The following is a 27,744-nucleotide window of genomic DNA, read 5'->3' on the forward strand; positions in this document are numbered from 1 at the left end:
CTTAGTGATGAGGTTAAATGTTTCTGAGGAAAAACAAATGAAAAATCCAAGGGTGGAATGAAATTTTAAATATCCATAGAGGATTTTGGCTTTGAATGCTATTATACATGAAAAGAAAACACATATGACTAAAAAATACAGAGAACAGAATGCTGATCACATTACCAAACACACTTGCTAAAGAACCTTTTTTTAAAAAAGGAGCTGCCTTTTATTGGTTTGCTCCTTATTTTGTTGTTAGCTTCATGAGTAGTCTTGAGAGTGACCGTTTTTGTAGTGCATTTTTCCTTTTATATAGCTTTCTAACAAGTAGATTATTCAATTTCTACTGTTCTGCATCCTGTTATTTCTAAAATGTATATACCGAGATTCTTTTTTTTAATAATTTTATTTTTTTAATGGGGCGACATCAATAAATCAGGATACATACATTCAAAGATAACATGTCCAGGTTATCTTGTCGTTTAATTATGTTGCATACCCATCACCCAAAGTCAGATTGTCCTCTGTCACCTTCTATCTAGTTTTCTTTGTGCCCCTCCCCCTTTCCCTCTCCCTCTCCCCCATCCCACCAATCACCACACTCTTATCAATGTCTCTTAGTCTCACTTTTATGTCCCACCTACGTATGGAATAATGCAGTTCCTGTTTTTTTCTTGATTTACTTATTTCACTTCGTATACTGTTATCAAGATCCCACCATTTTGCTGTTAATGATCTGATGTCATCATTTCTTATAGCTAAGTAGTATTCCATAGTGTATATGTGCCACATCTTCTTTTTCCAGTCATCTATTGACAGGCTTTTTTGGTTATTTCCATGTCCTGGCCACTGTGAACAATGCTGCAACAAACATGGGGCCGCATGTATCTTTACGTTTCAATGTTTCTGAGTTTTGGGGGTATATACCCAGTAGACGGATTGCTGGGTCATAAGGTAATTCTATTTTCAGTTTTTTGAGGAACCACCATACTTTCTTCCATAATGGTTGTACTATTTTACATTCCCACCAACAGCGTATGAGGGTTCCTTTTTCTCCACAGCCTCTCCAACATTTGCTATTACCTGTCTTGTTAATAATAGCTAATCTAACAGGTGTGAGGTGGTATCTCATTGCAGTTTTGATTTGCATTTCTCTAATAACTAATGAAGATGAGCATCTTTTCATATATCTGTTGGCCATTTGTATTTCTTCCTGGGAGAATTGTCTGTTCATGTCCTCTTCCCATTTTTTTATTGGATTGTTTGCTTGTTTGTTGTTGAATTTTATGAGTTATTTGTATATTTTGGATATTAGGTCCTTATCTGACCTGTTGTTTGAAAATATCATTTCCCATTTAGTTGGCTATCTGTTTATTTTGTTATCAGTTTCTCTTGCTGAGCAAAAACTTCTCAGTCTGATATAGTCCCATTCATTAATTTTTGCCTTCACTTCTCTTGCCTTTGGAGTCAAATTCATAAAATGCTCTTTAAAACCCAGGACCATAAGTTTAGTACCTATGTCTTCTTCTATGTACTTTATTGTTTCAGGTCTTATGTTTAGATCTTTGATCCATTTTGAGTTCATTTTAGTACAGGGGGAAAAACTGTAGTCCAGTTTCATTCTTTTGCATGTGGCTTTCGAGTTTTCCCAGCACCATGTATTGAAGAGTCTTTCTTTTCTCCATTGTGTGTTGTTGGCCCCTTTATCAAAAATTATTTGACTATATATATGTGGTTTTCTTTCTGGACTTTCTATTCTGTTCCATTGGTCTGAGTGTCTATTTTTCACTCAAAACAGCAATACCATATTGTTTTGATTGTAGTGGCCCTATAATATAGTTTGAAGTCAGGTATTGTAATGCCCCCAGCTTTATTTTTTTTCTTTAGGATTGCTTTGGCTATTCGGGGTTTTTTATACTTCCATATAAAACTGATGATTTTTGCTCCATTTCTTTAAAAATTGTCATTGGAATTTTGATGGGAATTGCATTAAATTTGTATATTGCTTTGGGTAATATGGCCATCTTGATTATATTTATTCTTCCTAACCAAGAACAAGGAATATTCTTCCATCTCATTATATCTTTTTTGATTTCCCTTAACAATGGTTTATAGATATTATTATATAAGTCCTTTACATTCTTTGTTATGTTTATTCCTAAGTATTTTATTCTTTTTGTTGCAATCGTGAAGGGGACTATTCTTTTGAGTTCCATCTCAGTTGTTTCATTGTTGGCATATAGAAAGGCTATTGACTTCTGTATGTTAATTTTGTATCCTGCGACCTTACTGTATTGGCTTATTGTTTCTAGTAGTCTTTTTGTGGATTCTTTGGGGTTTTCGATGTATAGGATCATATCATCTGCAAAAAGTGATACCATTACTTCTTCTTTTCTGATATGGATGCCTTTTATTTCTTTGTCTTGTCTGATTGCTCTGGCTAGAACCTCTAGTACCACATTAAGTAAGAGTGGAGAGAGTAGACAACCCTGTCTTCTTCCTGATTTAAGGGGGAAAGCCTTCAGTTTTGTGCCATTTAATATAATCTTAGTTGATGGTTTATAATATATGGCCTTAATCATGTTGAGATATTTCCCTTCTATACCCATTTTGTTGAGAGTCTTAAACATAAAATTGTGTTATATTTTATCGAAAGCTTTTTCTGTGTCTATTGATAAGATCATGTGGTTTTTGTTCTTTGTTTTGTTGATATGGTGTATTATGTTAACTGTTTTACATATGTTGAACCATCCTTGAGATTCTGGGATGAATCCCACTTGATCATGATGTATTATTTTTTAATATGTTGTTGTATTTGATTTGCTAGTATTTTGTTTAGTATTTTAGCATCTGTATTCATTAGAGATATTGATCTGTAGTTTTCTCTTTTTGTGCCATCCTTGCCTGGTTTTGGTATGAGGGTTATCTTCGACTCATGAAATGTGTTTGGAAGTATTTCTTCTTCTTCAATTTTTTGGAAGACTTTCAGTAGAATAGGAACCAAGTCTTCTTTGAATGTTTGATAAAATTCACTGGTATAGCCATCTGGGCCTGGACTTTTATTTTTGGGGAGGTTTTTAACAGTTTTTTCTATTTCTTCTCTACTAATAGGTCTGTTTAGGATTTCTGCTTCTTCTTGACTCAGTCTAGGAAGGTTGTATTGTTCTAGGAATTTATCCATTTCTTCTAGGTTGTTGAATTTAGTTTTTCATAGTATTCTACAATATTTCTTTGTATATCTACGGTGTCCATGGTGATTTCTCCTCTTTCATTTTGGAATTCGTTTATATGAGTACTTTCTCTTTTTTCCTTGGTAAGTTTTGCCAAGGCTTTGTCAATTTTGTTGATCTTTTCAAAGAACCAGCTCCTTGTTCTATTAATTTCCTCTATAGTTTTTCTGTTATCTATTTCATTTATTTCTGCTCTGATTTTTATTCTTTCCTTTCTTCAGCTGGTTATAGGTTGTTTTTGTTCTTCTTTTTCTAGTTCCTTAAGGTGTGAAATTAAGTGGTTCACTTGGGCTCTCTCTTGTTTGTTCATATATGCCTGAAGTGATAGGAACTTCCCTCTTATCACTGCTTTTGCTGCATCCCAGAGATTCTGATATGTTGTACTGTCATTTTCATTTGTCTGTATATATCTTTTGATCTCTGCACTTATTTCTTCCTTGACCCATTCATTTTTTAAAAGTATATTGTTTAGTTTCCACATTCTTTTGGGGTTTTTTTCCTCTTTTTTGCAATTGAATTCTAGTTTCAAGGCTTTATGATCAGAAAATATGCTTGGTACAACATCGATTTTTGTGAATTTGCTGATGTTGTTTTTGTGGCCCAACATATGGTCAATTCTTGAGAAAGATCCATGTATACTGGAGAAAAAAGTATACTCAGTCACTTTGAAACGAAATGTCCTGTAGATGTCTATCATATCCAGGTGCTCTAGTGTTTTGTTTAAGGCCACTATATCTTTGTTGATTCTCTGTTTGGATGACCGATCAAGAGCCGACAGCAGTGTATTGAGGTCCCCAAGTATGATTGTATTTTTGTCAGTTTTTGTTTTAAGGTCAATAAGTAGCTGTTTTATATATTTTGGTGCTCCTTGGTTTGGTGCATATATATTAAGAATTGTTATGTCTTCTTGATTCAGTGTCCCCTCAGCCATTATGAAATGGCCATTTTTGTCTCTGAGTACTTTTGCTGTCTTGTAGTCAGCATTATCAGATATGAGTATTGCTATGCCTGCTTTTTTTTGGATGTTATTTGCTTGGAGTACTGTTTTCCAGTCTTTCTCTTTGAATTTATTTTTATCCTTGTTACTTAGATGAGTTTCTTGTAGGCAGCATACAGTTGGATTTTTTTAATCCATTCAGCTACTCTGTGCCCCTTTATTGGACAGCTTAACCATTTACATATAGTGTAATTATTGACACTTGTGAGTTCCCTGTTGCCATTTTATAGATTGCTTTGTGTTAGTTTTCTGTCTTGTTTGATCTTTCTCTTTCGTTTTTCTATCTATTGTTTTTATTTGGTTTTATTCTATACATCTTTCCTCTGTTGCTATCTTTTTTTTTTTATAAATAAACTTTTATTTTAATGGGGTGACATCAATAAATCAGGGTACATATATTCAAAGAAAACATTTCCAGGTTATCTTGTCATTTAGTTCTGTTGCATACCCATCACCCAAAGAGAGATCGTCCTCCGCCACCCTCCATCCAGTTCTCTCTGTACCCCTCCCCCTCCCCCTCTCCCTCCTTGCCTCCCCCCACCCCCTGTAACCACCACACTCCTGTCCATGCCTCTTAGTCTCACTTTTATGTCCCACCAGTGTATGGAATCCTGCAGTTCCTGTTTTTTTATGATATGCTTATTTCACCCCGCACAATGCTACCAAGTCTCCACAGTTCCACTGTTAGTGTTCCGATGTCATCATTTCTCTTAGCTGAATCATATAGCATAGTGTATGTGTGCCCCATCTTCTTCATCCAGTCCTCTATTATTTTTACAGTGATTAAAAGCCTTTAAGCAAACTCTTGGCCAATACAGCAAGAATCCATAAAAGAGTAGTGTCCTTAACATGTTATGTTTACCAAGTCCAAGTTGGCCCCATCACCATGCCAAATCCCTGAAAAATGCAACCCAAGCACAGTTCAATCTGTTAGGAGCTGTCAAAGGGAGCAGGAGTCCAGGAAAGTTCCCCACAGAAAAAGTACTCTTGGCACTGGAACTGTTGTCACCATTCTATACTTTGCAGCTCATTTCCAAGTCCCACTGACTGCTGCTTCTAGCTGGTAATGATTCTGGTAGACTGGAAAAAGCCATTTGCAGCATGCGTGGATATGGAGCTTCTGTTCTCCTCTGCCTGGGGAGTTGAGACCAGGTTGCTTTTCCCTGGAGCTCTGTGACTGTGGCCTGGTAAAGAGAACCTTGGGATACACTCAATTGGGTGGCAAAGATAAAGTCATGATACAAGTTGGCAAAAGGAGGAAAGAGAGCTCTAAATTAAGAGTAGGTCCCAGCCTGAAATATGAATGGGGCATTGAGGTAAGAGAGATAAAGGAAACACTATATATTATGCAAAGCAGCAGAAAATAGGAATATCAACACCCACAACAGAGATCTTTGAGGGAAGAATAAAAAACCAGACTATTCAGGAAAAACATAGTTAAGTGGCCGTTGTACAAATGAGATCAGTTTACCTGCTTCTTGGAAGAAATACCCTAGGCTCATCCACAGTGTCGTAGATGGGGCTGACGGCCCTGGGCACCTTCAGCCTTCAGTGGCAAACCCCAGCTTTCTGGGCAAGGTTAGGTCATAGGTGGCTGGAGCAGGGCTGGAAGAGACTGAAACCTCCCTTAGAAGAGCGAGGTGGAAGCCCACCTTCCAGTGTCCCTGTTTCCTCACAGCAGAGGTGTATAAGTCTGGGAGGCTTTAGCTCAATGACCTTCCTTTCCACTATTTAAGCAGGACCCAGATGGCATCCTATGAGACCCCTTTGGGGCATTGGAGCCTTTAAGGGTGTATCCTAAAAACTGGTAGTTTTCCTGATCTCTATTGGGCTTTTTCTGCCTCTAGGTATCTTAAAAGCCATGCTCAGAAGATCTCGCTGAGGGGTATGAGGATCCCCATCCACCTGTATAAATCTTTTCCATATATCTGGAGCTATTTGGAAAAAGACAAAATAGTGTTATTAGCTAGATCTAATAAAGAAGGTAGTAGTTTGCCGGCGAAAAAGATATGGTGTCTCCTGTTCATCAGCATTCAAAAGAAATGTAAATTTTTTTTTTAAGTAAAAAGCATGATATGGTAGACCCATCGGAGTCATTGGCCTAGTGTGCAGGATTCCCGGGTTCAATTCCGGCCAGAGCGCACAGGAGAAGCGCCCATCTAAATCTCCACACTTCCCCCTCTCCCTCCTCTTTGTTCCTCTTCTCCCGCCCGCAGCCAAGGCTCCACCAGAGCAAAGCCACCCCGGGCACTAAGGATGGCCCCATGGCCTCCGCCCCAGTTGCTAGAATGGCTCTGGTTGCAACAGAACAACACTTCAGATGGGCAGAGCATTTCCCCCTGGTAGGCATGCCAGGTGGATCCCAGTCAGGCCCATGCAGGAGTCTGTCTGACAGCCTTTCCATCTCCATCCTCAGAAAAATACAAAAAATAAATAAAGAAAGAAAAAATACTAGAAAAACAATAACAAAAAAAAAGGGGGGGGCATTCCCTTGTGTTAAAGCTCCAGGGAGCATGGAGTGAGCTTGAGTATGTCCTATGAAACATGGAGCTCTATGTCGACATATAAGTCTTTGAAGAAGGAGGAACTGCTGAAATAGTTTATCAGCATTTGTCCCTAAGACAGCAGTCTTTATAGTGGGAACACCATACATAAATATTTGCTGTCTGTCTATAGATTAATGGGGGAATATGGCAAATGCTGAAAAGCCATGATCATTGTGCCCCACCACTCCCCCAACCCCCTCCCTCTCCTCGCCCCACCCTGTAACCCAAACACTGTTGTTCATGTCTCTGAGTCTCATCTTTATGTCCCTCTCAGGACTGCTTTTGCTGTGTCCCATAAATTTTGAGTTGATATATGCTCATTATCATTTGTTTCTAGGAATTTTTTTAATTTCTTCTTTGATCTCAATGTTAACCCATTCATTGTTTAATAACGTGCTATTTAGTTTCCAAGTGTTTGAATATTTTTCAATTTTTTTATTGTGGTTAATTTCCAGTTTAATGCCATTGTGATCAGAGAAAGTGCTTGATATGATTTCAATCTTCTTAAATTTGTTGAGCCCGCTTTTGTGCCCTAACACGTGCTCTATTCTAGAGAATGTACCATGAGCGCTTGAAAAGAATGTATATTCTGCTGTTTTAGGGTGAAAGGTTCTGAAGATATCTATTAAATCGAGTTGATCTAATATGTCCTTTAAGTCTGCTGTTTATTTGTTAATTTTCTCTCTTGAGAATCTATCTAATGATGTTAATGGGGTATTAAAATCCCTTACTATTATAGTATTGCTGTTAATCTTGCCCTTTAAGTCCATCAAAGTCTGCTTTATATATGTAGGTGCTCCTACATTAGGTGCGTAGATATTTATAATGGTTATATCTTCCTTTTGGATTGTTCCCTTTATCATTATGTAGTGACCTTCTTTATCTCTAACTATGGTCTTTGCTTTAAGGTCCATTTTGTCTGATATAAATATTGCTACCCCAGCTTTTCTTTCATTTCCATTTGCGTGAAATATTTTTTTCCATCCTTTTATCTTCAGTCTGTGTGCATCTTTTGATTTAAGGCGTGTCTCTTGTAGACAGCATTTGTATGGGTCCTATTTTATTATCCATGCAGCTACCCTATGTCTCTTGATCGGATCATTTAATCCATTAACATTTAAGGTTATTACTAATATGTAATTGTTTATTGCCATTTTTTTTAAATGGTATTTCTCTTGCCCTGGCCGGTTGGCTCAGCGGTAGAGCATCGGCGTTGCATGCGGGGGGACCTGGGTTCGTTTCCCGGCCAGGGCACATAGGAGAAGCGCCCATTTGCTTCTCCACCCCCACCCCCTTCTTCCTCTCTGTCTCTCTCTTCCCCTCCCGCAGCCAAGGCTCCATTGGAGCAAAGATGGCTCGGGCGCTGGGGATGGCTCCTTGGCCTCTGCCCCAGGCGCTAGAGTGGCTCTGGTCACGGCAGAGCGATGCCCCAGAGGGGCAGAGCATCGCCCCCTGGTGGGCAGAGCGTCGCCCCTGGTGGGCGTGCCAGGTGGATCCCGGTCGGGCGCATGCAGGAGTCTGTTTGACTGTCTCTCCCCGTTTCCAGCTTCAGAAAAACACACACAAAAAAAAGTCTTTAAAACTGTATTTCTCTTTTGCTATATTCTTTTTTTCCTTTGATCTGTTTACAACAGGTCCCTTAGCATTTCTTGCAGCCTTGGTTTGGTTGCAGTGAAATCCTTGAGTGTTTTTTTTTTCGTCTGTAAAGTTTTTTATTTCTCCTTCAATTTTAAATAATAGCCTTGCTGGATAAAGTAGTCTTGGTTGTAGGTTCTTGTTCTGTATTACTTTGAATATTTCTTGCCATTCCCTTCTGGCCTCAAGTGTTTCCGTTGAGAAGTCAGAAGTCATCCTTATGGGGGCTCCTTTGTAGGTGATAGTCTTTTTTTCTCTAGCAGCTTTTAATATTTTCTCTTTATCATTTAGCTTTGGTAAATTAATTATGATGTGTCTTGGTGTTGGTTTCTTTGGGTTTCTCCTTAATGGAGTTCTCTGTGCTTCCTGAACATGTGAAATGTTTTCCTGCCTTAATTGGGGGAAGTTTTCGGCTATAATATGTTTGAACAAAGTCTCTATCCCTTGTTCTTTCTCTTCTTCTTCAGGAACCCCTATGATGTGGATGTTATTTCTCTTCATGTTGTCACAGAGCTCTCTTAGAGTTTACTCAGACTTTTTGAGTCTCTTTTCTTTTTTCTGCTCTGCTTCCGTACCTTTATTTACCGTGTCCTCTAACTCACTGATTCGATTATCTGCTTCATCCATCCTGCTTTTAATTCCTTCCATTGTATTCTTTATTTCAGATATTTTATTTGTCATTTCTGACTGATTCTCTTTTATTATTTCCATGTCCTTTTTTATATTTGTTATCTCTTTATATAGGTTTTTGTAATGGCCATCTATGGTTATTCTAATATCTTTGAGCATCCTAAAAATCATTATTTTAAACTCTGCATCTGGTAATTTGGTTATATCTGATTCACTTAGGTCCTTTTCTGGGGATTTCTCTTGGTTTATTTGTGTTGTATTTATCTGCCTCCACATTTTCTCTTCAAGGGAGTGGCTGTGATCACGTGCTCAGGTGCACAAGGGTTGGTGGCCTTGGCCTTTGTCCCGCCCCCATGTGTGACGTTATGCTCGGTCCTGAGGGCACTGGCAAGCACCTTTGCTCAGCTGTGGGTCTTTGCCTGTTTCCAAGCTTTCGCCCTGCCCTTGCAGGAGGATCCCACTCAAGGAACAGCTGCTAGCCTTGGCTCTACCGCCAGGCAGGGCTGCGTGCCCAAGCTCAGCTCTGTAGCAGAACTCCGCCTCTTCTGGGCTTTGGTTCCAACCCCGCGGGAGGAGCTGGCTACCAAGTCAGACCGCAAGCCTCGGTTGCATGGGCGAGGCAGGGTTGTGCTCCTCTGCCCTTGCTCCGGGGCTGGTCTCCACCCTTTCTGAGGTTTCCGCCCTTCTCCCGGAGGCTGGATTACAGGCTGCCGGCAGCTGAGCTTGACTGCTTTTGCACGCCCCCTTTTCTTCAGCCGGGCAAGATTGAGCTCACACCTGAGCCCAGTGATGGCCACCTGGCTTCCGCCCCTGCCAGCAGAACCGCACTTTTGTCTCCCGTTGCCACCTGCTCTCTGGTGTGCCCTCAGCCGCTTGGGTGGGGGTGTTGCAGCTCAGACCCTAAGACTCACTACTGTAGACCTGAAAGCTCCCTCCTATGCGACTCTGTTCTGAGTGCCACGGGGGAGCTTGTTTGGCTGCTCTCCTGCTTCCCTTTGCTGGTATTGCTGTTTCTGGGGGAAATATTCACTTCAGCTTTGGGGAGTGACTCCTCCCAGGGGTGAGGGTGGCTATCTCCCAAAATGTTTCTCCCTATGCCTCCTAGATTACACTCTCTTCCTGTTACTGTGGTCCTCTCCTCTCTCCCCCCGTCCTCAGGAGCCCCAGGTGATTGTTTTTGAGAGAGATGTTCTGCGTGATCCCTTTAAGAAGGATCCTGGGTCTGAGAAATCAGACTCTCTCATAAACAGTATCCTGACTTGTTTCCAGCTAAATACTGTCCTTACACCTCTTCTGGGCTCTGGGGCTGCAGGCTGGGGCTTTGTTCCTGGGGCTCAGGACCCTTTCCCCTCTGCTAAACTCACTTTCCGGCACTTGAGTCTCTCCCTGCTGCCATTCGCTCCGAGGAGCCGGCAGCCCTCTCCGTGTTTCCGCTTTCCCTATCAGTCTCGGCTTCTGCAGTGTTCCTTGGTTGAAGAGTCCTCTTAGTTTAGTCCAAAGTTGGTTTTTCCAGATGATAGTTCATAAAATTAGTTTGTAATCCACTTTGGTTCTGGGAGGTAGATGCTGGTATGTCCGCCTACTCCAGCGCCATCTTGTTGCTATCTTTTTTAAATTATGTGCTTCTTTGTTGGTTTTTTCAATGGTGATTATCTTTAAGTAATGAAAAGGGTTCCTACCCTGTTCATTGTAGTGCACTATTTTGTGAGTACTTTTGCACTCCATTGTCCTTTGCTACTGTTAATCTCCATCCTTTCCCCCCCTTTCTATTTGTTGTTGTCATAGTTTAAATTTGGTTTTATTGTGTTCTTGGAGCTTTTACTTGTGGTTTTGTTTTTTCTGTTGTTGTTGTTCTTTGTATCTGATTGGGGAACCCCCTTTAGTAATTCCTGGAGTGGGGGTTTTCTGATGATAAATTCCCTCATCTTTTCTGTGTCTGTGAATGTTTTTATTTCTCCTTCATATTTGAAGGATAGTTTGATGGGCATAGTATTCATAGCTGAACATTCCTCTTTTTCAGGACTTTAAATATTGGGGTCCACTCTCTTCTAGCTTGTAGAGTTTCTGTTGAGAAATTGGATGATAATCTAATGGGCCTTCTTTTATATGTTGTATTCTTCTTTTCCCTGGCTGCCTTGAGAATTTTTTTCTTTGCCATTGGTTTGTTCCATTTTTATTATGATGTGCCTTGGAGTAGGTTTGTTGGGGTTAAGAAAACTCGGAGTTCTGTTTGCTTCTTGAATTTGAGGCTTTAGTTCTTTCCACAGACTTGGGAAGTTCTCATCTATTATTTGTTTGAGTATGTTCTCCATTCCGTTTTCTCTCTCTTCTCCCTCTGACATACCTATTATTCTAATGTTATTCTTTTTGATGGAGTCCGATAATTCCTGTAGGACTATTTCATTTTTTTAAAATTTTTGAGTCTCTTTCTTCTTCTCTCTGTTGTGCCTCAAGTTGCTTGTCTTCTATTTCACTAATCCTCTCTTCTATCTGGCCTGTTCTATTAGCTAAGCTTGTTACCTCGTTTTTCAGCTCATGAATTGAGTTTTTCATCTCTGTTTGATTTGTTTTTATACTTTCAATTTCCTTGGAAATATATTCTTTGTGTTCATTCAGTTGTTTTCTGAGCTCCCTAAATTGCCTTTCTGTGTTTTCTTGTATATCTCTGAGTATTTTTAGAATTTCTATTTTAAATTCTCTGTTGTTTAACTCCAAGGTTTCCAATATATTAAATTTTTTCTCCATATAGTTTTCCTCATCTATCTGTGTTACCTCTCTTTTTTTGTATCCATGATATTCGATTTTCTCTCCTTAATGTCATCTGAGGGTGGTTTTGTTGATAGTATTAACAAGATTTAATAAAGAATAAAGAGTTAAAAAATAAAAAATCAAAAAGTTGTTTTAAAAAAATTAATAAATAAAAATTAAATTAAATTAAAATTTAAAAAAAGGAAATTATTCCCCCTCCTTTTTTTTCCTCTCCTCTCCTTTTCCCTCTTTCTTGAGAAAATCTTTTCATGAACTGTGAATTATATTGTACTAAATAGAACAAACAATGCCTGTAATGGAGGGCCTGAATTGGGGAGAAGTAATAAAGGGCCAAAAATAAAAAAGAAAAAAGAAAAAAAGAAAAAAAAGGGGAGGGGGTATGGACCCACAAATAAGGAAAAAATTTGGGTCAAGAATAAAATGATTTGCTTTTAGGTGTTGGTTGACTAAGAGTTATGATGAGAGGAATAAGAGGGAAACAGAAAAATGGGGGGACAAATTAATAAATTACTATTGTATTTAGTGGAACAAGAACTAGATAAAATGGAGAGCCAGGGATGCAAACACTGCTAGTGAGTTAAAAAGGTGAAGTAAAACCCCCCAAAATGCCACAAACATAAGTTTGAGTCCCAGATAAGATAATTTGTTTGTTATTGAGGTTTGAATGAGAGGAGACGTAAAAAAAAAAAGGAAGAAACTAATATAGAGGGAGAAAAGAAAGAGAGCGAGAGAAAAAAAGAGGGTACCACTAAAAGAAGAAAAAATAAAAAAGAGGAGAGAGAAAGAGAGAGAGTTAAGGGTTTTGGAGTGCAACCCTCATAGAGAGAAAGGAAGAGGAAAGAAAAGATAATGGGAGATGTAACACTTATCGGTAGTGTAGTTCAAGGAGAGGAAAGAGTAAGACCAGCAGAGAATTGAATGACCAAATTGGAGGAGGAAAAAAAAACCATCAAGAATGAAGATAAGAGAAACAAATGAACAAATATAATAAAATGGGATAGGTTATAAAGTCTACGGATTATTCTTGATTTTGAGAGGTTATCTTCTTGCTTTTTCTTTTCTCTCCCTCTTCCTGGTTGGTGACTCTGTACCCCAGATTCTGCCCCTTTGGCATACTCAGGTAGAGGTTTGTAGTTGATAAGTCTCTATGGCAATGTCATGTATTGTGCTTCAGTCTCGTTGGCAGTCGAGGCTCATTAGCATTAATAGGCTCTGACAGTGAGAGAGTCCGTGTTCCCGGAGCCTCTCTCCTAGTATTTCTTCCTCAATTAGTAGCCTGATAACCCAGCTATGGGGTTGCTGCTGTCTCTGCCTGGATAGTAAGAGGCTCAAAGAGCTGGCAACTCCCCACTCTATTTCCACTCAGCACAGGGCTCTGGGTAAGGCTCAGTCAGTCAGAGCTGCTAGCATAATCAGGCGGGACTTCCACCCACTCAAAGACCTCTGGTTCTGCCACTCTGTCCGAAAACATTGGCGGGCTCCAATTCCCGGGACGCTTGGAGGAAACTCTCACTCACTATCTGTGCGCAGACCAGGATACCAGGCCAGCAGTCTTACACTCTGAGTGAAACCCCAGCCCGCACAAAAAAGTTTCAGCATTGGAATTGGCTCTTGCTCCCTCCCCATCTGCGGCTTTTTCAGGGCACTGGGGAGGCCTCGAGATTCTGCTTTTGGCCCTCACAGAGGTCCCTGACTCTGCCCCTCTGTGGGATAACATGGGTGCCCACTCCTGAGGTGCTCAGAGGAATCTCTTGCACACTCTCCGTGCACGCCGACCAGGATATCAAGCTGGCCGCCTCACAGTTTGAGTGAAACCCCTGCCCGCACGGAAAAGTTCCAGTGTTGGAATTGGCTCTTGCTCCCTCCCTGTGCACGGCTTTTTCAGGGTGTTGGGGCGGCCCAGAGATTTTGCTTTTGGCCCACACAAAGACCTCTGACTCTGCCTCTCTGTGGGATAACACGGGCGCCCACTCCCAGGGCTTTCGAAGAAATCTCTCGCCCACTATCTGCGCGCGCCAACCAGGAGATCGGGGAAAATGGCTGCCCCACTTCTCTTTTTTTTTCTGGGTTTGGTGCGAGTGTTAGCTTATATTGACTGGGTTGCCACAGGCAGTTTTTCGTCGGCTTGGATCTCCGTGCCAAAGCCTGGTTCGGCTGTTTGTGCCACGGCCTGGATCTTTTCGCTCCCTTTGCCTGCCTCAGTTTCTATATTCTCAGTTCCCAGTGAAAGCAGCCCTATTTAGGTTAGTGAGGAAGGTGGAGCATTTCTTACTCCTTATTTCCTTTGGAGTTTGATTATATATTTAGCCAATTTTTCACTCAACCATACCTTCAGGTATATTGCAAAACATCTGGAGGCTCCAAGTATAGGTTTTTCTGTTTCTGGTTGAAGATCTTGTTGAGTTTTGGGGGAGATTTATCGGTATCACTTCCTACCACGCCATTACTCTGACGTCATCTCTGAGATTCTCTTTTTTATTCCTCTTTCTGTGGAAGAGAAATAACAGGATTTTATTCCCTCTTTCCTTTTATTCCCATAAAATTCAAAAGTTATTTTAAAATTTCCACAATAATTGCAAAAATTGGCAACAGATTGGGGTCTTTGAAGGGAGCAGTGAAGACTAGGTAAAGGCACAAAAAAAGTATTTCCAGTGCTCTTCCTCGGCATAGTCATAAAGCCACAGGGCGTCCTGGACAGGAAGGCTGCTGACAGTGCATGCCGGGGTGCACTGCTGTCACCACGGTCACAAACACTAGGCCTACCCACATTTTCTTAGTGAAAGAAACAGAACACAAACCCCAAAACATCATTTAAATGCTTGTTGCTCCTTCAGGTCTAGTGTGTTATTAACTGCATATCTTTACAGAAAGAGGAATAAAAAAGAGAATCTCGGTATATACATTTAAAAAATAGCAGGATGCAGAACAGTAGAAATTGAATAATCTACTTGTTAAAAAGCTCTATAAAAGGAAAAATGCACTAAAAAAACGGTCACTCTCAAGACTACTCATGAAGCTAACAACAAAATAAGGAGCAAACCAATAAAAGCCAGTTCCTTTTTAATAATTGTCACACTCATGGGCGATGGCGGGGGGGGGGGAAGGACAGTGCATTTACAGTGGCTGAAAGAAAAGGAAATGAGGAAAAGGGAAAGCTGAGATACTGTTTTTATTTTGCTGTTTGTAAGAAGATAAAATAGAAAACATGCTCACCAGTTTGGGCAGTTATTTTGGTGCGTATGTTGAAAAAGCCGAGGCATCAAACCAATCTCATATAGAGAGGCATGTGATTCTCATGTCAGAAGGACCACACCCACCCGGCTGTTTCTGATTTGGGGCCATAAACATTATTCCCAACCACCTCTAGCTGACAACAGATAGGAGACCCAGTCAATTAAACCTGGATGGCCACCTAGTGGGAAATGCTAAGAATGATTTCTGAAATTGGGTTCAGAGCATTTAGAACATTATAGTTAAGAACTTCAAGGAAAAACGAAAGATTTCCAAATCCAAGGTCAGGGAGTCAGACTTTGAACAGAGTCCCTTCATTTTTAGGCTCTCTACAACTGGAAAATGCCCCACCTGAGGGTGAGAGAGGCAGGCAGGCAACGGGCCTGAGACTGGCTCGGAGCTCTCCAGATGGGGCCCACAGACCAGGTGCTGTGACTGTGGATGCAGACACAAAGCATTTTCCTCAGATTCATTCTCAGAAAACTTAAAAGGAAGCGGCTGCTGCTGATTATTCCTGACAGAAGTAACACAACTAAGTGGCAGCAGGACTAATGTTTGGTGATGGGACCTACACATTCATCTGCCTAGCAGAAAATCATATCACACGGGAGCACCCAATGTGAGCAGCAGTATCAGAATGTGTCTAAATGGTCACTTCTAAAACACAGCAAGAAATATGCTCTAATTATTTTTCTTATAGTGAGAACAAAACATACAAAGAGCAATTCATCAATTCTAAATTATTTTAGAAAGGCAAACAGACTACAAATGGCAGATGGGAGGAAATTTATTTTTTGCAGCAAGATTAGTTTTATAGAAGATGCAATGTTTCAAAACTAACATGCTGATATGACAACTGCAAACCCAATCAAACAAAAATAGATTAAAATATAGAGCCTTACTAAAACTAAATTAATTTAAAAATCAAACACAAATGAATAAAAACAAAATCAAACAAAAAATGTTGAAGATTTTTTCTTAATAAATACTAAAACGAATGTGCAACAACAGTTGTTTTTGCTTTAACAGCACTGTGTGCTAGTTTTTCTAGTTTATATACATGCATCAATTTATGAGAGAAAAACTAAGATTGCATGAGTCATTTTTGTGCACATGTAAATTATGGGATCCGAGTTAGCTAAACTAACATTACTCTCATGTCTTCCATCAAAGCATTTGGCTTTGCAAAGACGTCCTGTCTCTGAGATACAGGATGACCGTGCTGACAGAGAACGAACAGTGAACAGTGGTGTGTTGGAGAGTCTGAAAGCCTGTTTGTTGATGCCACACTCTCTGATTTTACTCAACCATAAGTGAGGTCGCTGACAGGAAGTAAGAGCAATAGGAGGTAATGACCTCCATGGATGGGTTTGGGTGTGACCTGCGTGAGTTCCAGTTAGGAGCTTTTAAGTGAACCACATAAGCATTTTCTCCATTTCAAGGTAACCTGGTACCTCTCTGTATTGAAAAGGTAACTGATAGCTGGCTCACTTCAAGAAAGAAGGAGGAAATCAATTAAGTAATCAATATCTGATCCTTCCTCTGTCACCATCCCAAGTCCTTCAGCTTTGTTCTGTCGCTCAAATGCATTTAGGTTGAGGACACTACAATAACAGGAAGAAACACTCTCAGAGGACTCAGAGAAGATTGTCTTTCTTCAGGAGAGCAAATGTCTAAAAGCCATATATCTTGTAATGTGAAGTGAACCAAGTGGTAACACCCCATGGAAACATGCCCGAGTTCATGCCACCCAGCCATGTTGCCTATTGGTGGTGCGTGTCTCCCCAGGGCCCACACTGAAATGACTCATGATAAAGTCAAACATGAGGAAGCAGTGGGTTTGAACTTCAGGAGGACATTATGAAGTTGGTTGACATACCAAAATATAATAAGCATGTCTTTACAGGTGTAATAGCTTATTACATTAAGTGCGTGTCAGGTGCCTTAGACAAATGCTGTCTAAATTATTTAAATGCTGTAAAAATAGAAAGTAATTATCATAAATTTCTTGGTCAAGGACCATCTGTTTAGAAAAAATGAGAAATGGTTAAGCTCCCAAATAAAACAAAATAGAGTTTTCTTTTTTCTCTTTTAAAAATCCTACATTCATATTCAAGAATGCAGGATGCACATTAAATCTCCAAGGTCCATGTTTAAGCACAGGGAAGACTATTTTAACAGGTTTTTAACACTAAGTTAGCAATTAAGATGTTACTAATAGGTAACAGGACAGAAAATAAGACAATAACTTTTGCCTGCCTATAAAGTATGTTTAAACATTAAAAGTTCTTCTGTTTTAGCAGCTCAGATAAGGGCCTAATATCCAAAATATACCAAGAACTCATAAAACTCAACAACAAACAAACAAACAATCCAATAAAAAAATGGGAAGAGGACATGAACAGACACTTCTCCCAGGAAGAAATACAAATGGCCAACAGATATATGAAAAGATGCTCATCTTCTTTAGTTATTAGAGAAATGCAAATCAAAACTGCAATGAGATACCACCTCACACCTGTTAGATTAGCTATTATTAACAAGACAGGTAATAGCAAATATTGGAGAGGCTGTGGAGAAAAAGGAACCCTCATACACTGTTGGTGGGAATGTAAAGTAGTACAACCATTATGGAAGAAAGTATGGTGGTTCCTCAAAAAACTGAAAATAGAACTACCTTATGACCCAGCAATCCCTCTACTGGGTATATACCCCAAAAACTCAGAAACATTGATACGTAAAGACACATGCAGCCCCATGTTTATTGCAGCATTGTTCACAGTGGCCAGGACATGGAAACAACCAAAAAGCCCGTCAATAGATGACTGGAAAAAGAAGATGTGGCACATATACACTATGGAATACTACTCAGCCATAAGAAATGATGACATCGGATCATTTACAGCAAAATGGTGGGATCTTGATAACATTATACGAAGTGAAATGAGGAAATCAGAAAAAACCAGGAACTGCATTATTCCATACGTAGGTGGGACATAAAAGTGAAACTAAGAGACATTGATAAGAGTGTGTTGGTTACCGGAGGGAGGGGGGAAAGGAGAGGGAAAGGTGGAGGTGGAGGGGCACAAAGAAAACTAGATAGAAGGTGACAGAGGACAATCTGACTTTGGGTGATGGGTATGCAATATAATTGAACGACAAGATAACCTGGACTTGTTATCTTTGAATGTATGTATCCTGATTTATTGATGTCGTCCCATTAAAAAAATAAAATTATTAAAAAAAAAGGTTCTTCTTTTTGGCACGACTGTCCATAATGAAAATGATTACTTTGAAAGATGCTCCCCTGAGTCAAAATGGAAATGGGCGCGCACCTGCAGGACTGCATCAGGCCAGTGAGGCTCTGGAAGAAACCCACATCCTTCTTCTCCTTGAGGTAGTCGAGCATCTTCTGCAGGGAACACAAAACCACAAAGGCCACTGAGCTCTCCTCTTGTTTTTGTTCAATAAAAACCAACAAAAACACACTTTTTATTCTAAAATAAAGACAAAATAATATTCAGTGCATACAGATAATACTAATGTCACTTTTTCCATGAAATGGTGATGCCATGTCAAAGCCAGAGAGTGGCGCAAGTCTATGGACATAGCTGGAATAGGGCTCTGCTCCACACCAACACCCGCAGCATCATAAATAGTGGGAGGAACAATTCTCTGCTCATCGCTATATAAGGATTTGGAGGTTCAGAGGCTTTGAGTTACTGGGAAGAGGGTCCACCTGGATGGACCCTCAGGTTTCTGTACAAAACTGAGTTCCTTAAACAACTCTGCAAGCCAAGAGCTATAACTACCATGTGCTAATGGCATAGAGAGAAATGCAGTTTCAGGTGCCATCTTCTCTAAACCAAGGAATAGTAGGAATCATGTGACTATTAAATTTTTCTCCTCTATTCTCAGAATAATGTCCAGATTCTGTGGTGAAACAGACATGTAAAAAACACTAAAGAAATGTGTAGCTCCTTTTGTTAGCTTATTGTTACATATCAAAATGAGACAGCTTTTTAAAAGGTGGATAAATGTGTTAGGGGTTTCAAATAATTACATACAAGATGAAAAGACATCAGAAGGCACATCAAAGCGTCTAAGAAAGTAAAAGTACTGATCTTCTCTGAATCTTGAAGAGAGAATGATTCCTATGATCAGTGCTATTTAAACAAGACTCAATAAAAGAATCAAAATTTGACAGAGATCTTTTTTCAGCAATCAGAGTCAAAGGCAATATAAAATTAAGTATGTAAAGGCTGCAAACATACACATATACAAATATGTACACATTATATACTTATATACATATATGTACACACAAATATATACCTATAGACACATGTATATATAAGTATATAGAACTATATATGCACACATATATACATATATCTATACAGACATTGTAAATACATAAACACATATACCATACAGACACATACATACATATAAAATCATATATGTATGTATACACATACACACATATATACATTATATACCTATAAACACATGCACACATAGATGTATATATACACACATGCACCTATGTGTACATGTACACACATACCTATTATATACATATATACCTATAAAATGTATATATATGCAGATATACATATCCACACATGTATATATACCTATATACACATGATTTATATATATAAGTACTTATAAACATATGTACACAATAATGTATATATCCACACACACATATATATCCACACACACATATATAGAATATATGCATACACCTACCCATGCCTATATATGCACAGAGATTCACACATAGTCATTTGGGGAGGGTGGTGATAAGTTGTTGGTCTAACAAAACATGAAGCACTTAGTAATCACTGGCCTTTTAAAACAAAAGGAATATGGCTTAGAGAGTCAAAGAGAGGTGGCAGGAATACATCTAAAAGTTTAGAGAGAAAAAAGACCTGTGTAAACAACAAGTTCATACAGCTTGGGGCAAAAATAGGTTTAGAGTTATGAGTACTCAAATCACAGAGTTCAGTTTTGTAGTATTATTTATTAATTACTGTATTGTTTTTTATCTGATCTCTTGAGGCTCCTCTTGGCTGCAAGACTTTGAATTTGTGTACTATAAAATTAAGCTCCTTTAAAGTCAAACAGAAGGCAAGAGAAATTATTTTTTTACAAATATTGTGGAGAGATTAGGTAGGTTTTATTTTTCCTTTAAAAGTTCTGCAGTCATGTACCATGGAAACTAAGAAAAAAAACTTTATACTGGATGGAAAAAATCTTCATTTTTATTAACTTCTACTGAAACTTATCATTCCTTTCAACTATTAACCTAAGCAACAACACAGTAGGATTGGCAATCACTGTTCTGACATTAGTACAAATTCCAGGCTTTTCAGATCATGTTACAATTGTACTACTGTTTTAAAATAGACTAACCATTTCTTCTCAATATTTATTAGACAAAGCACTAGATATTTTACTTAATGAGCTCACACACAAAAAAACATATTACTTAATACAATTTGAGAAGAACATACAGATGAGTTTTGCAGCTATTCAGTATTGCTACCTAGTCCAAACTTCACCAAATGTTCTCTGCCTCACTTTTCTTTGACTACAAGATCTCCCAGAAGCATATTCATGCCCTTTTCCATGGTGGTGAGTCAGATTTCCAGCAACTTGAAGTCACACAATCTAAGGTTTTCATTAGCCTTTCTTTCAATCAGGTAGCCCTTTACCTGCCTCACAAAAACTTACCCACGAAAAAATAGATAATAGTTCTATATTCATAAACCATTCTTTTTCATACAGAGGTCAAAACATAAAAATAAGAGACCGATTCTAGTTTTAGGATAACACAATCTGCTACTTAAATTATGTTTTGTTTTGCTATTTTTCAATTAGTATAAGAATTTTTTCTGTGTTTAGGACTACTCTGCAGGCTCTGTAAATAATGTCCCCAAGGCGTGCAGTGCACAGCCTGTGACAGTCTGTTTCTGGCTGTTGCTTTTAAATCACTTGAGTACTCTTACTTTAGTTAAACCTACATTGTGGCCTTCGATGGACACACACGTGGCATCCTTTGTCTCAACTGGTTGAAGTTATTAAAATTCCAGCCCAAATCATCTCTAACTTTTAAACAGAACATAGTTCAAAACTTGTTTAGGAAGTGATTTTTCTCCTTTCTGGGGAGACCAGCAAGAATTAAAGCTAAAACAATTCTATATATATATACATATACATATATAAATATATATATGGTGAGAAACAGAGACAGAGAGAGACAGGGAAAGAGACAGAGGTGGACAGAAAGGGAGAGAGATGAGAAGCATTAACTCATAAATGGTTAATTCAGTTGTTCATTGATTGCTTCTCATATGTGCTCTGACCAGGGTGGGGGGCTCCAAATGAACTGGTGACCCCTTGCTCAAGCCAGCGACTTTCAGCTTCAAACCAGTAAACTTGGGCTCAAGTCAGCAACCATGGGATCCTGTCTGTTATCCCATGCTCAAGCCGGCGACCCTCTCCTCAAGCTAGTGAGCTTCTGCTCAAGCCAGCGACCTTGGGTTTTGAACCTGGGTCCTCAGTATTACAGTTCTAGTTTTAGAATAACACAATTAGTGAGTCAGTCAATGTCTTACCCACTGTACTACCACCTGGTGAGGCACAAATAAAACAATTCACTTTTTGTGACAGAGACAGAGAGAGACAAAGAGAGGGACAGATAGGGACAGACAGACAGGAAGGGAGAGAGACGGAATCATCAATTCTTCATTGTGGCACCTTAGTTGTTCATTGATTGCTTTCTCATATGTGCCTTGACTGGGGGACTGTAGCAGACCAAGTGACATCTTGCTCAGGTCAGCAACCTTGGGCTCAAGCTAGTGAGCCTTGCTCAAACCAGATGAACCCACGCTCAAGCTGGCAACCTTGGGGTTTTGAACCTGGGTCCTTTGCATCCTGGTCTGATGCCCTATTCACTGCGCCACCACCTTGTCAGGATAAAACAATTCTTAATACTGCATTCTGTTTACGTGTTAACCCAGGAGCAGGCTTCATACCTAACATACAACAAAATCCCAAGAATCAACTTACAGGAGTTGCAACATGACAGAACACATTATCTACGGCCTCAGTAAGAACACTGAATTTTCGCTATGAAACAAACCAGCTGGTTGATGCTGACTTGGTTACATGAAATGCAGGACTGCAAGTGGTGATACAATATGCCATGACTTAAAATTCTAAAGAGAGTCAGTGCCCACGTGAGGCGTGTAGTGTACCTACAAGATACTAGGATGCAGGGACAAGATAACCGTTAACGAGCATATTTCCCCTAGAAAATGAAATACTGTACAATGGATAGTGCTTTTGGAAGGACTAGCTGGTTGAGCAGGAGGACTGCATGGTCCATGGTCTGAAGTGCACCCTGTGAGCTGCTTGCAGACAGTACCTGCTGCACTGTGGAGTTCCCACCATTCAAGACAGCGATCCCAAGCTTCAAAGTAGCAGCTACCATTGGTCCAGTCTCACCTTAAAAATATAAAAAATACTGTCCTTACATTACTTCACCTGCTGCATCAACCTATTCTACCTCAAAATGTGTACTTCTTAAATTACCATTACCAACCCTACAAATCTCTAAAATGGTGGAGGGGGAAAGACGGACTTCCTTACCGAAAAAAATACTTAAAAAATAATAATGCATATTTTCCCATCAATGCTTTTACCAAATTTTGTATAATATAGACAAAACTGAAACTATATGAGGATAAAAAAAGAACATGAAAATACAATTGATTTTGGAACAGAGACCTAAAATTATTAAAATTAAAAACTATGTGTATTAAAATAATATTAAAATTAATATAAGCCACTTAAAATTTTCCTTAAGGAAAACCCCTTCCTCCTTCCTTAACAATGTTATATTTGAGCAATTTTTATCATTTTTCATTTAATCACTTTAATGTTATAGTCTCACTTTATTAGGGTGATTAGTTATAATTTTAATTTATTCAAATGATGGCAACATTTTAAATCCAACTATTAACTATCATGTAAAATATTATATTTTATGTTATTCAGCTCTATTTATCTTAGAAATAGAAATATTCTCTATCTTTAGAATGGAACACCATTACTTTCATTCCATCCCAAAATACAACAAAAATGTCTTCAAAAAGAAAATACTATAAATATAAGAAAAATCACCCTGAAATGGCTGGTGACTAAAAAATATAACACTACTTTAGTTGTCAAAAAGGACTCACTTTAAAAACCTACACAGTTATATCAAGAGTGTGCAAACTAGAGCCTGAAGCCAAACTCAGCTTGTCATCTGTTTTTTAAATAAAGTTTTATTGAAACACAGCCACACCATTCGCTTACATAATGTCTCCAGCTGTTCACATTTGTCAATTCTCTAACCTGGTCATGACCCAGGAACTCGGAAACAAGGGGTGGGTGAGCTGACCTGTGGGAGACCCTGCATAGAAAGAGGACAGAGGAGCTCACCTTTGCTGGCGCTGATGGTCTGCAGGACCATCTTGGCGGCCCTGCGCTCATGCAGCCGGGCTTGCTGGTACAGCAGCTTCTGCTTCTCCATCTCCTTCTCCTGAACACAAACCCCAACCATTTATGTATTTATGTTGTGGCGACCAGTCAGTGGAGCCGCTGTCTAGTAACCACATGTTTAGTCATCTCTTCATGTACGGGCTCTATGACACATTATATGGACCATTTCAACACCAACACTGTTAGGACACAGATGTGCATGTATTCAACGCTTGATTTTCTTTCAACTTGGTTTATCAGGATGGATTTTTGCAATTTTAATGATTTGATTAGTCCAAAGCCTGTACCATGGTTTTGAAGTAGCTGTGCTTCATCATAGAAACTTGCACTTTCTGAATTAGACATTTGTGCATAGGTTTGTCATGTTTGGGAAATTTCCCTATCATGGCCATAACTTGATACTGCTCAGCAAATGACTCGAGTTGCGAGATATCACTGAATAACAGAAAAACATTAACTCAGGCGGGTTGGAGTTTAAACAAAATTGAAAGCTGATATGTATCAAAAGTAGGCTTCAACTATGTAGCAGACTTATGAGACAGATCTCTCCAGGGCTCCCCAAAGGATAAAGAAGCCATGTGCCTTTATATTTTGCGTTCTCTGGAGGCAACAAACAATACTGCATGGTGCTGTTGGGGCAATGGCTGGAGTTTGCTCTGTTCCACTCACACTACCACTGAAAACATAAAGATGAAAATAAAGGGAAAATATAAAGGCACAGCAAATTCAAGACTGGAAGGATCATTCACTTGAGCGGTTCAGTTCTCTGGAGAATTGAGTCAGGACTAAGCAGTAGAAGTTGCAGATGAAAGTTGCATAGAGCCCTGTGACAGTGAGTCCATCAATGGCGTGGTAGAGAAGCTTAGTCAATGGGACATGAAATGCTCAATTAGTATCATGTCCATAAACACAACGGCCAAAACATATGTGACCTCAGAGCAGGAGGAGCTGCAGCAGAGGGACAGCTTTGCTGCCATAAACTTTCCATCCAAAGTACAGAAAATAGACACTGGAAGATGGAAGAGGTTTAAAAAATGAAGGCTTGCTGGTTACAGAATATGAAAAATAAAGTAAACTAGAAGGAGGGGGAAATAAATGGGCTCAAACAAATGAAAAAAGAAACCTTTAAACCAAAAGCAACCAACACAGACACCAATGCTGTTACCAGAGAGTTCTCGCCGATGCTGGCAAAATTGTTTCTTAAATCTTTGATAATATCGTGCTGCGAAAACAAAATCAATCAGGGTTTTTTTTCACACTATAGTTAGAGCTCCTGTGGTTAAATTTTTATTTTTTCTTAAATTATGTGATAGGCCTAAATGGAAACAGAGAAAAGAAAAAGAAAAGGCAGCTTTGCTTTGTGGTAGCCATGCTGACATCTAAAAGGTTTGCCTTCATGTTTAAACCTCTTCCTGGGAAGTCAAAAACAGAACAGAAACAAAACCACACAGACACACAAAACCATACAAGTTCAGAAAAACTGAAAGAAGACCCTTTTGTCTGCTCTGTTGGTGTTGCTGAAAATCAGTGAGCAACATTTGATTCTTCCTTTTAGACCCAACAATGGTTTCCTATTCTCCCTTTTCCAGAGATATTCATGGAGTTTTGCTTGCCAGCTTTATCAGCTCCTTTCATGAGAAGTGTTTCAATAAGACAGTGCTAAAGAATTATTGGTTTAGGAACTTCCCTATCATTTGCATCAACGACAGAGGCAAGCGAGTTAAAAAGATCAATTTCGTTGTTCTTGACCCAATAGAACATATAGTCATCAGGACTCCCAAAGAAAATGGCGGTACACCATGTATTCTTGAGGGGAAAGAACAAAACAATAATAACCTTTGCCATTTCTGCTCCCAGAATAGGTAGGTCAGCTCAAAGTTCTGTCAGAACTACTTGGACAGTCCATTCTAAGGTTCCATGGGATGGATGGAGGTCAGGAGGATCAAGCAACAGACAGGATGTCCTTTAAAAAATACACTCTCTGGGAAAAGATCACTCTCGTCTTTCTTCTATGGAATCTAAATGTTTAATAATAACTATTTCAGGGATGATGAGGACACTCATTTGAAAACAAAATATTGAAATAAAAAGATAGAGTGAAGTCTTGGTAGGAAGGGCTGTGCTTCATAAAGAAGGGGCCAGTCGACCTCTCTGAAGTCCCCTCAGTGGCCTGAGTTGGGAGCACACTCTTCACAAGATCTTCAACATCCTTCTTCCAGGTGCTTTTCCCTTTGACAAACGCTTCTCTAAATTTTAATCTGTCATTGGAAATTCTATCACAACTTAAAAATAAAACTTTGACAGCTAAACCAGAAATTATCAGACAATAAAATGATGGATTATGTGAAAAGAAAAAAAATACCTTCATTTCAAATTTACTGCAGATTTGCTTTTAAAGATAAAGTTTCCCACTCACCCTAAATTCTGTTTAAAACTGCTGAAGTCTTAAATCAACATTATCCTTTCAATCTGCTATGCAGTCTTTAAATTATTCCAAGGTTACAAAGAAGGTTAAGAAGGGAAAGAAAAAGAGCAGCCCCACAATTTGAATTTCCCTTAGGCAAACAGTTCTGATTGCCAAGAGGAACCAAGAAGTGTCCGCTGTTTTCTTAGTAAGATTGTTATGAGTCTTTCCAAGGTTGAGGGTGGTCAGAAATCAGACCATGATCAATTCACAGCAGTGAAATGGCAGTATTCAACATCATGATTTGCGATTAGTATAATAAAATTGCTAATATTATTTCATTTGGTCTAAGAGTGCCTCATGCTTCTAGCAATTGATGGAGGGGAAAGTGAAAGTCCTCCCCTCCACAAAAAAGACATCCATTCGGTTCTTCAACAACTTGCCTTATATAAGAAAAAATATTGAAACTAAGAGAATAAATTATAACTGACCCTTGGTCCTTGACAGAAAAAATCATTTCTCCTCCAAATGGAGATGAACAGATATTTTAAACCAGGGCAGCCTAATGACAGCAAAGCTTCTGAAGGACCTTCCTCAGTCACATGGGCATCTGGGCAGCACAAGCACCACAGGCTGCGGCACATAATCTGCGCTCTATGCCCCGTGAGTCTCATGGGCCAGCTTTTTCTTTTCTTTGCATTTCCAATCCTACAGCAACTGTTGAAAAGGTTTCCATTATGTGTTCCTCAAACTGCATGTGGAAGCTAGTCATAATATAAGTGAATTTTCAGGAGTTGAATTTTTTTTTTTTTGTATTTTTCTGAAGCTAGAAACGGGGAGAGACAGTCAGACAGACTCCTGCATGCGCCCGACTGGGATCCACCCAGCACGCCCACCAGGGGGCGATGCTCTGCCCAACAGGGGGTGATGCTCTGCCCCTCCGGGGCATCGCTCTGTTGTGACCAGAGCCACTCTAGCGCCTGAGGCAGAGACCAAGGAGCCATCCCCAGCGCCCAGGCCATCTTTGCTCCAATGAAGCCTCAGCTGTGGGAGGGGAAGAGAGAGACAGAGAGGAAAGAGAGGGGGAGGGTTGGAGAAGCAGATGGGCGCTTCTCCTGTGTGCCCTGGCCGAGAATCGAACCCGGGACTTCTGCATGCCAGGCCGACGCTCTACCACTGAGCCAACCGGCCAGGGCTGAGGAGTTGAATTTTTAAAAAATCATTTCCCATGATTTAATGTTATAAATATTTCCCAATATGTAATGTTACAAGTCAACATTAAATATTCTTATCTGGCATCGTAAATTTAGTCATAACCTATAAAATGATGTTGACCCTCATCATTATAAAGGGAAAAAATGAAATATAGATGATTCAGTTGGATATCTATGAGGACAAAGATTAAAAAGAGTGCAATGGTACCAATGATTTGGTTTATAATACAAACAGGGCCTGGCCCATTGGCTCAGTGGTAGAGCGTCAGCCCCATGTGTGGATGTCCTGGGTTCAATTCCGGGTCAGGGCACACAAGAGAGTTGATCATCTGCTTTTCCACCCTTCTTATTCCTCTCTCTCTCTCTCTCTCTCTCTCTCTCTCTCTTCCCCTCCAGCAGCCATGGCTTGAATGGTTCAAGTAAGTTGGCACCACACCCTGAGGATGGCTCCATGGCCTTACCTCAGGCACTGAAATAGCTCAGTTGTTGAGCAATGGAGCAACAGCTCCAAATGGGCAGAGCATTGTCCTGTAGGAGGCTTGCT

General features: G+C 39.6%; 1 protein-coding gene across 1 annotated transcript in view; it reads right to left on the bottom strand.

The window, feature by feature from the left end:
- LOC136319466 (ryanodine receptor 2-like) overlaps positions 1 to 27,744 on the bottom strand; it is a 190,264-nt gene that overhangs the window by 109,056 nt on the left and 53,464 nt on the right. Inside the window, 6 exon segments of the mRNA XM_066252720.1 lie at positions 10,385 to 10,503; positions 15,372 to 15,534; positions 16,529 to 16,624; positions 18,356 to 18,432; positions 22,462 to 22,541; positions 23,523 to 23,622. Of these exon segments, the coding sequence (XP_066108817.1) occupies positions 10,385 to 10,503; positions 15,372 to 15,534; positions 16,529 to 16,624; positions 18,356 to 18,432; positions 22,462 to 22,541; positions 23,523 to 23,622 (635 nt within the window).

This window comes from Saccopteryx bilineata, chromosome 1 (assembly GCF_036850765.1).
Source record: "Saccopteryx bilineata isolate mSacBil1 chromosome 1, mSacBil1_pri_phased_curated, whole genome shotgun sequence".
NCBI classification, from domain to species: Eukaryota; Metazoa; Chordata; class Mammalia; order Chiroptera; family Emballonuridae; genus Saccopteryx; species Saccopteryx bilineata.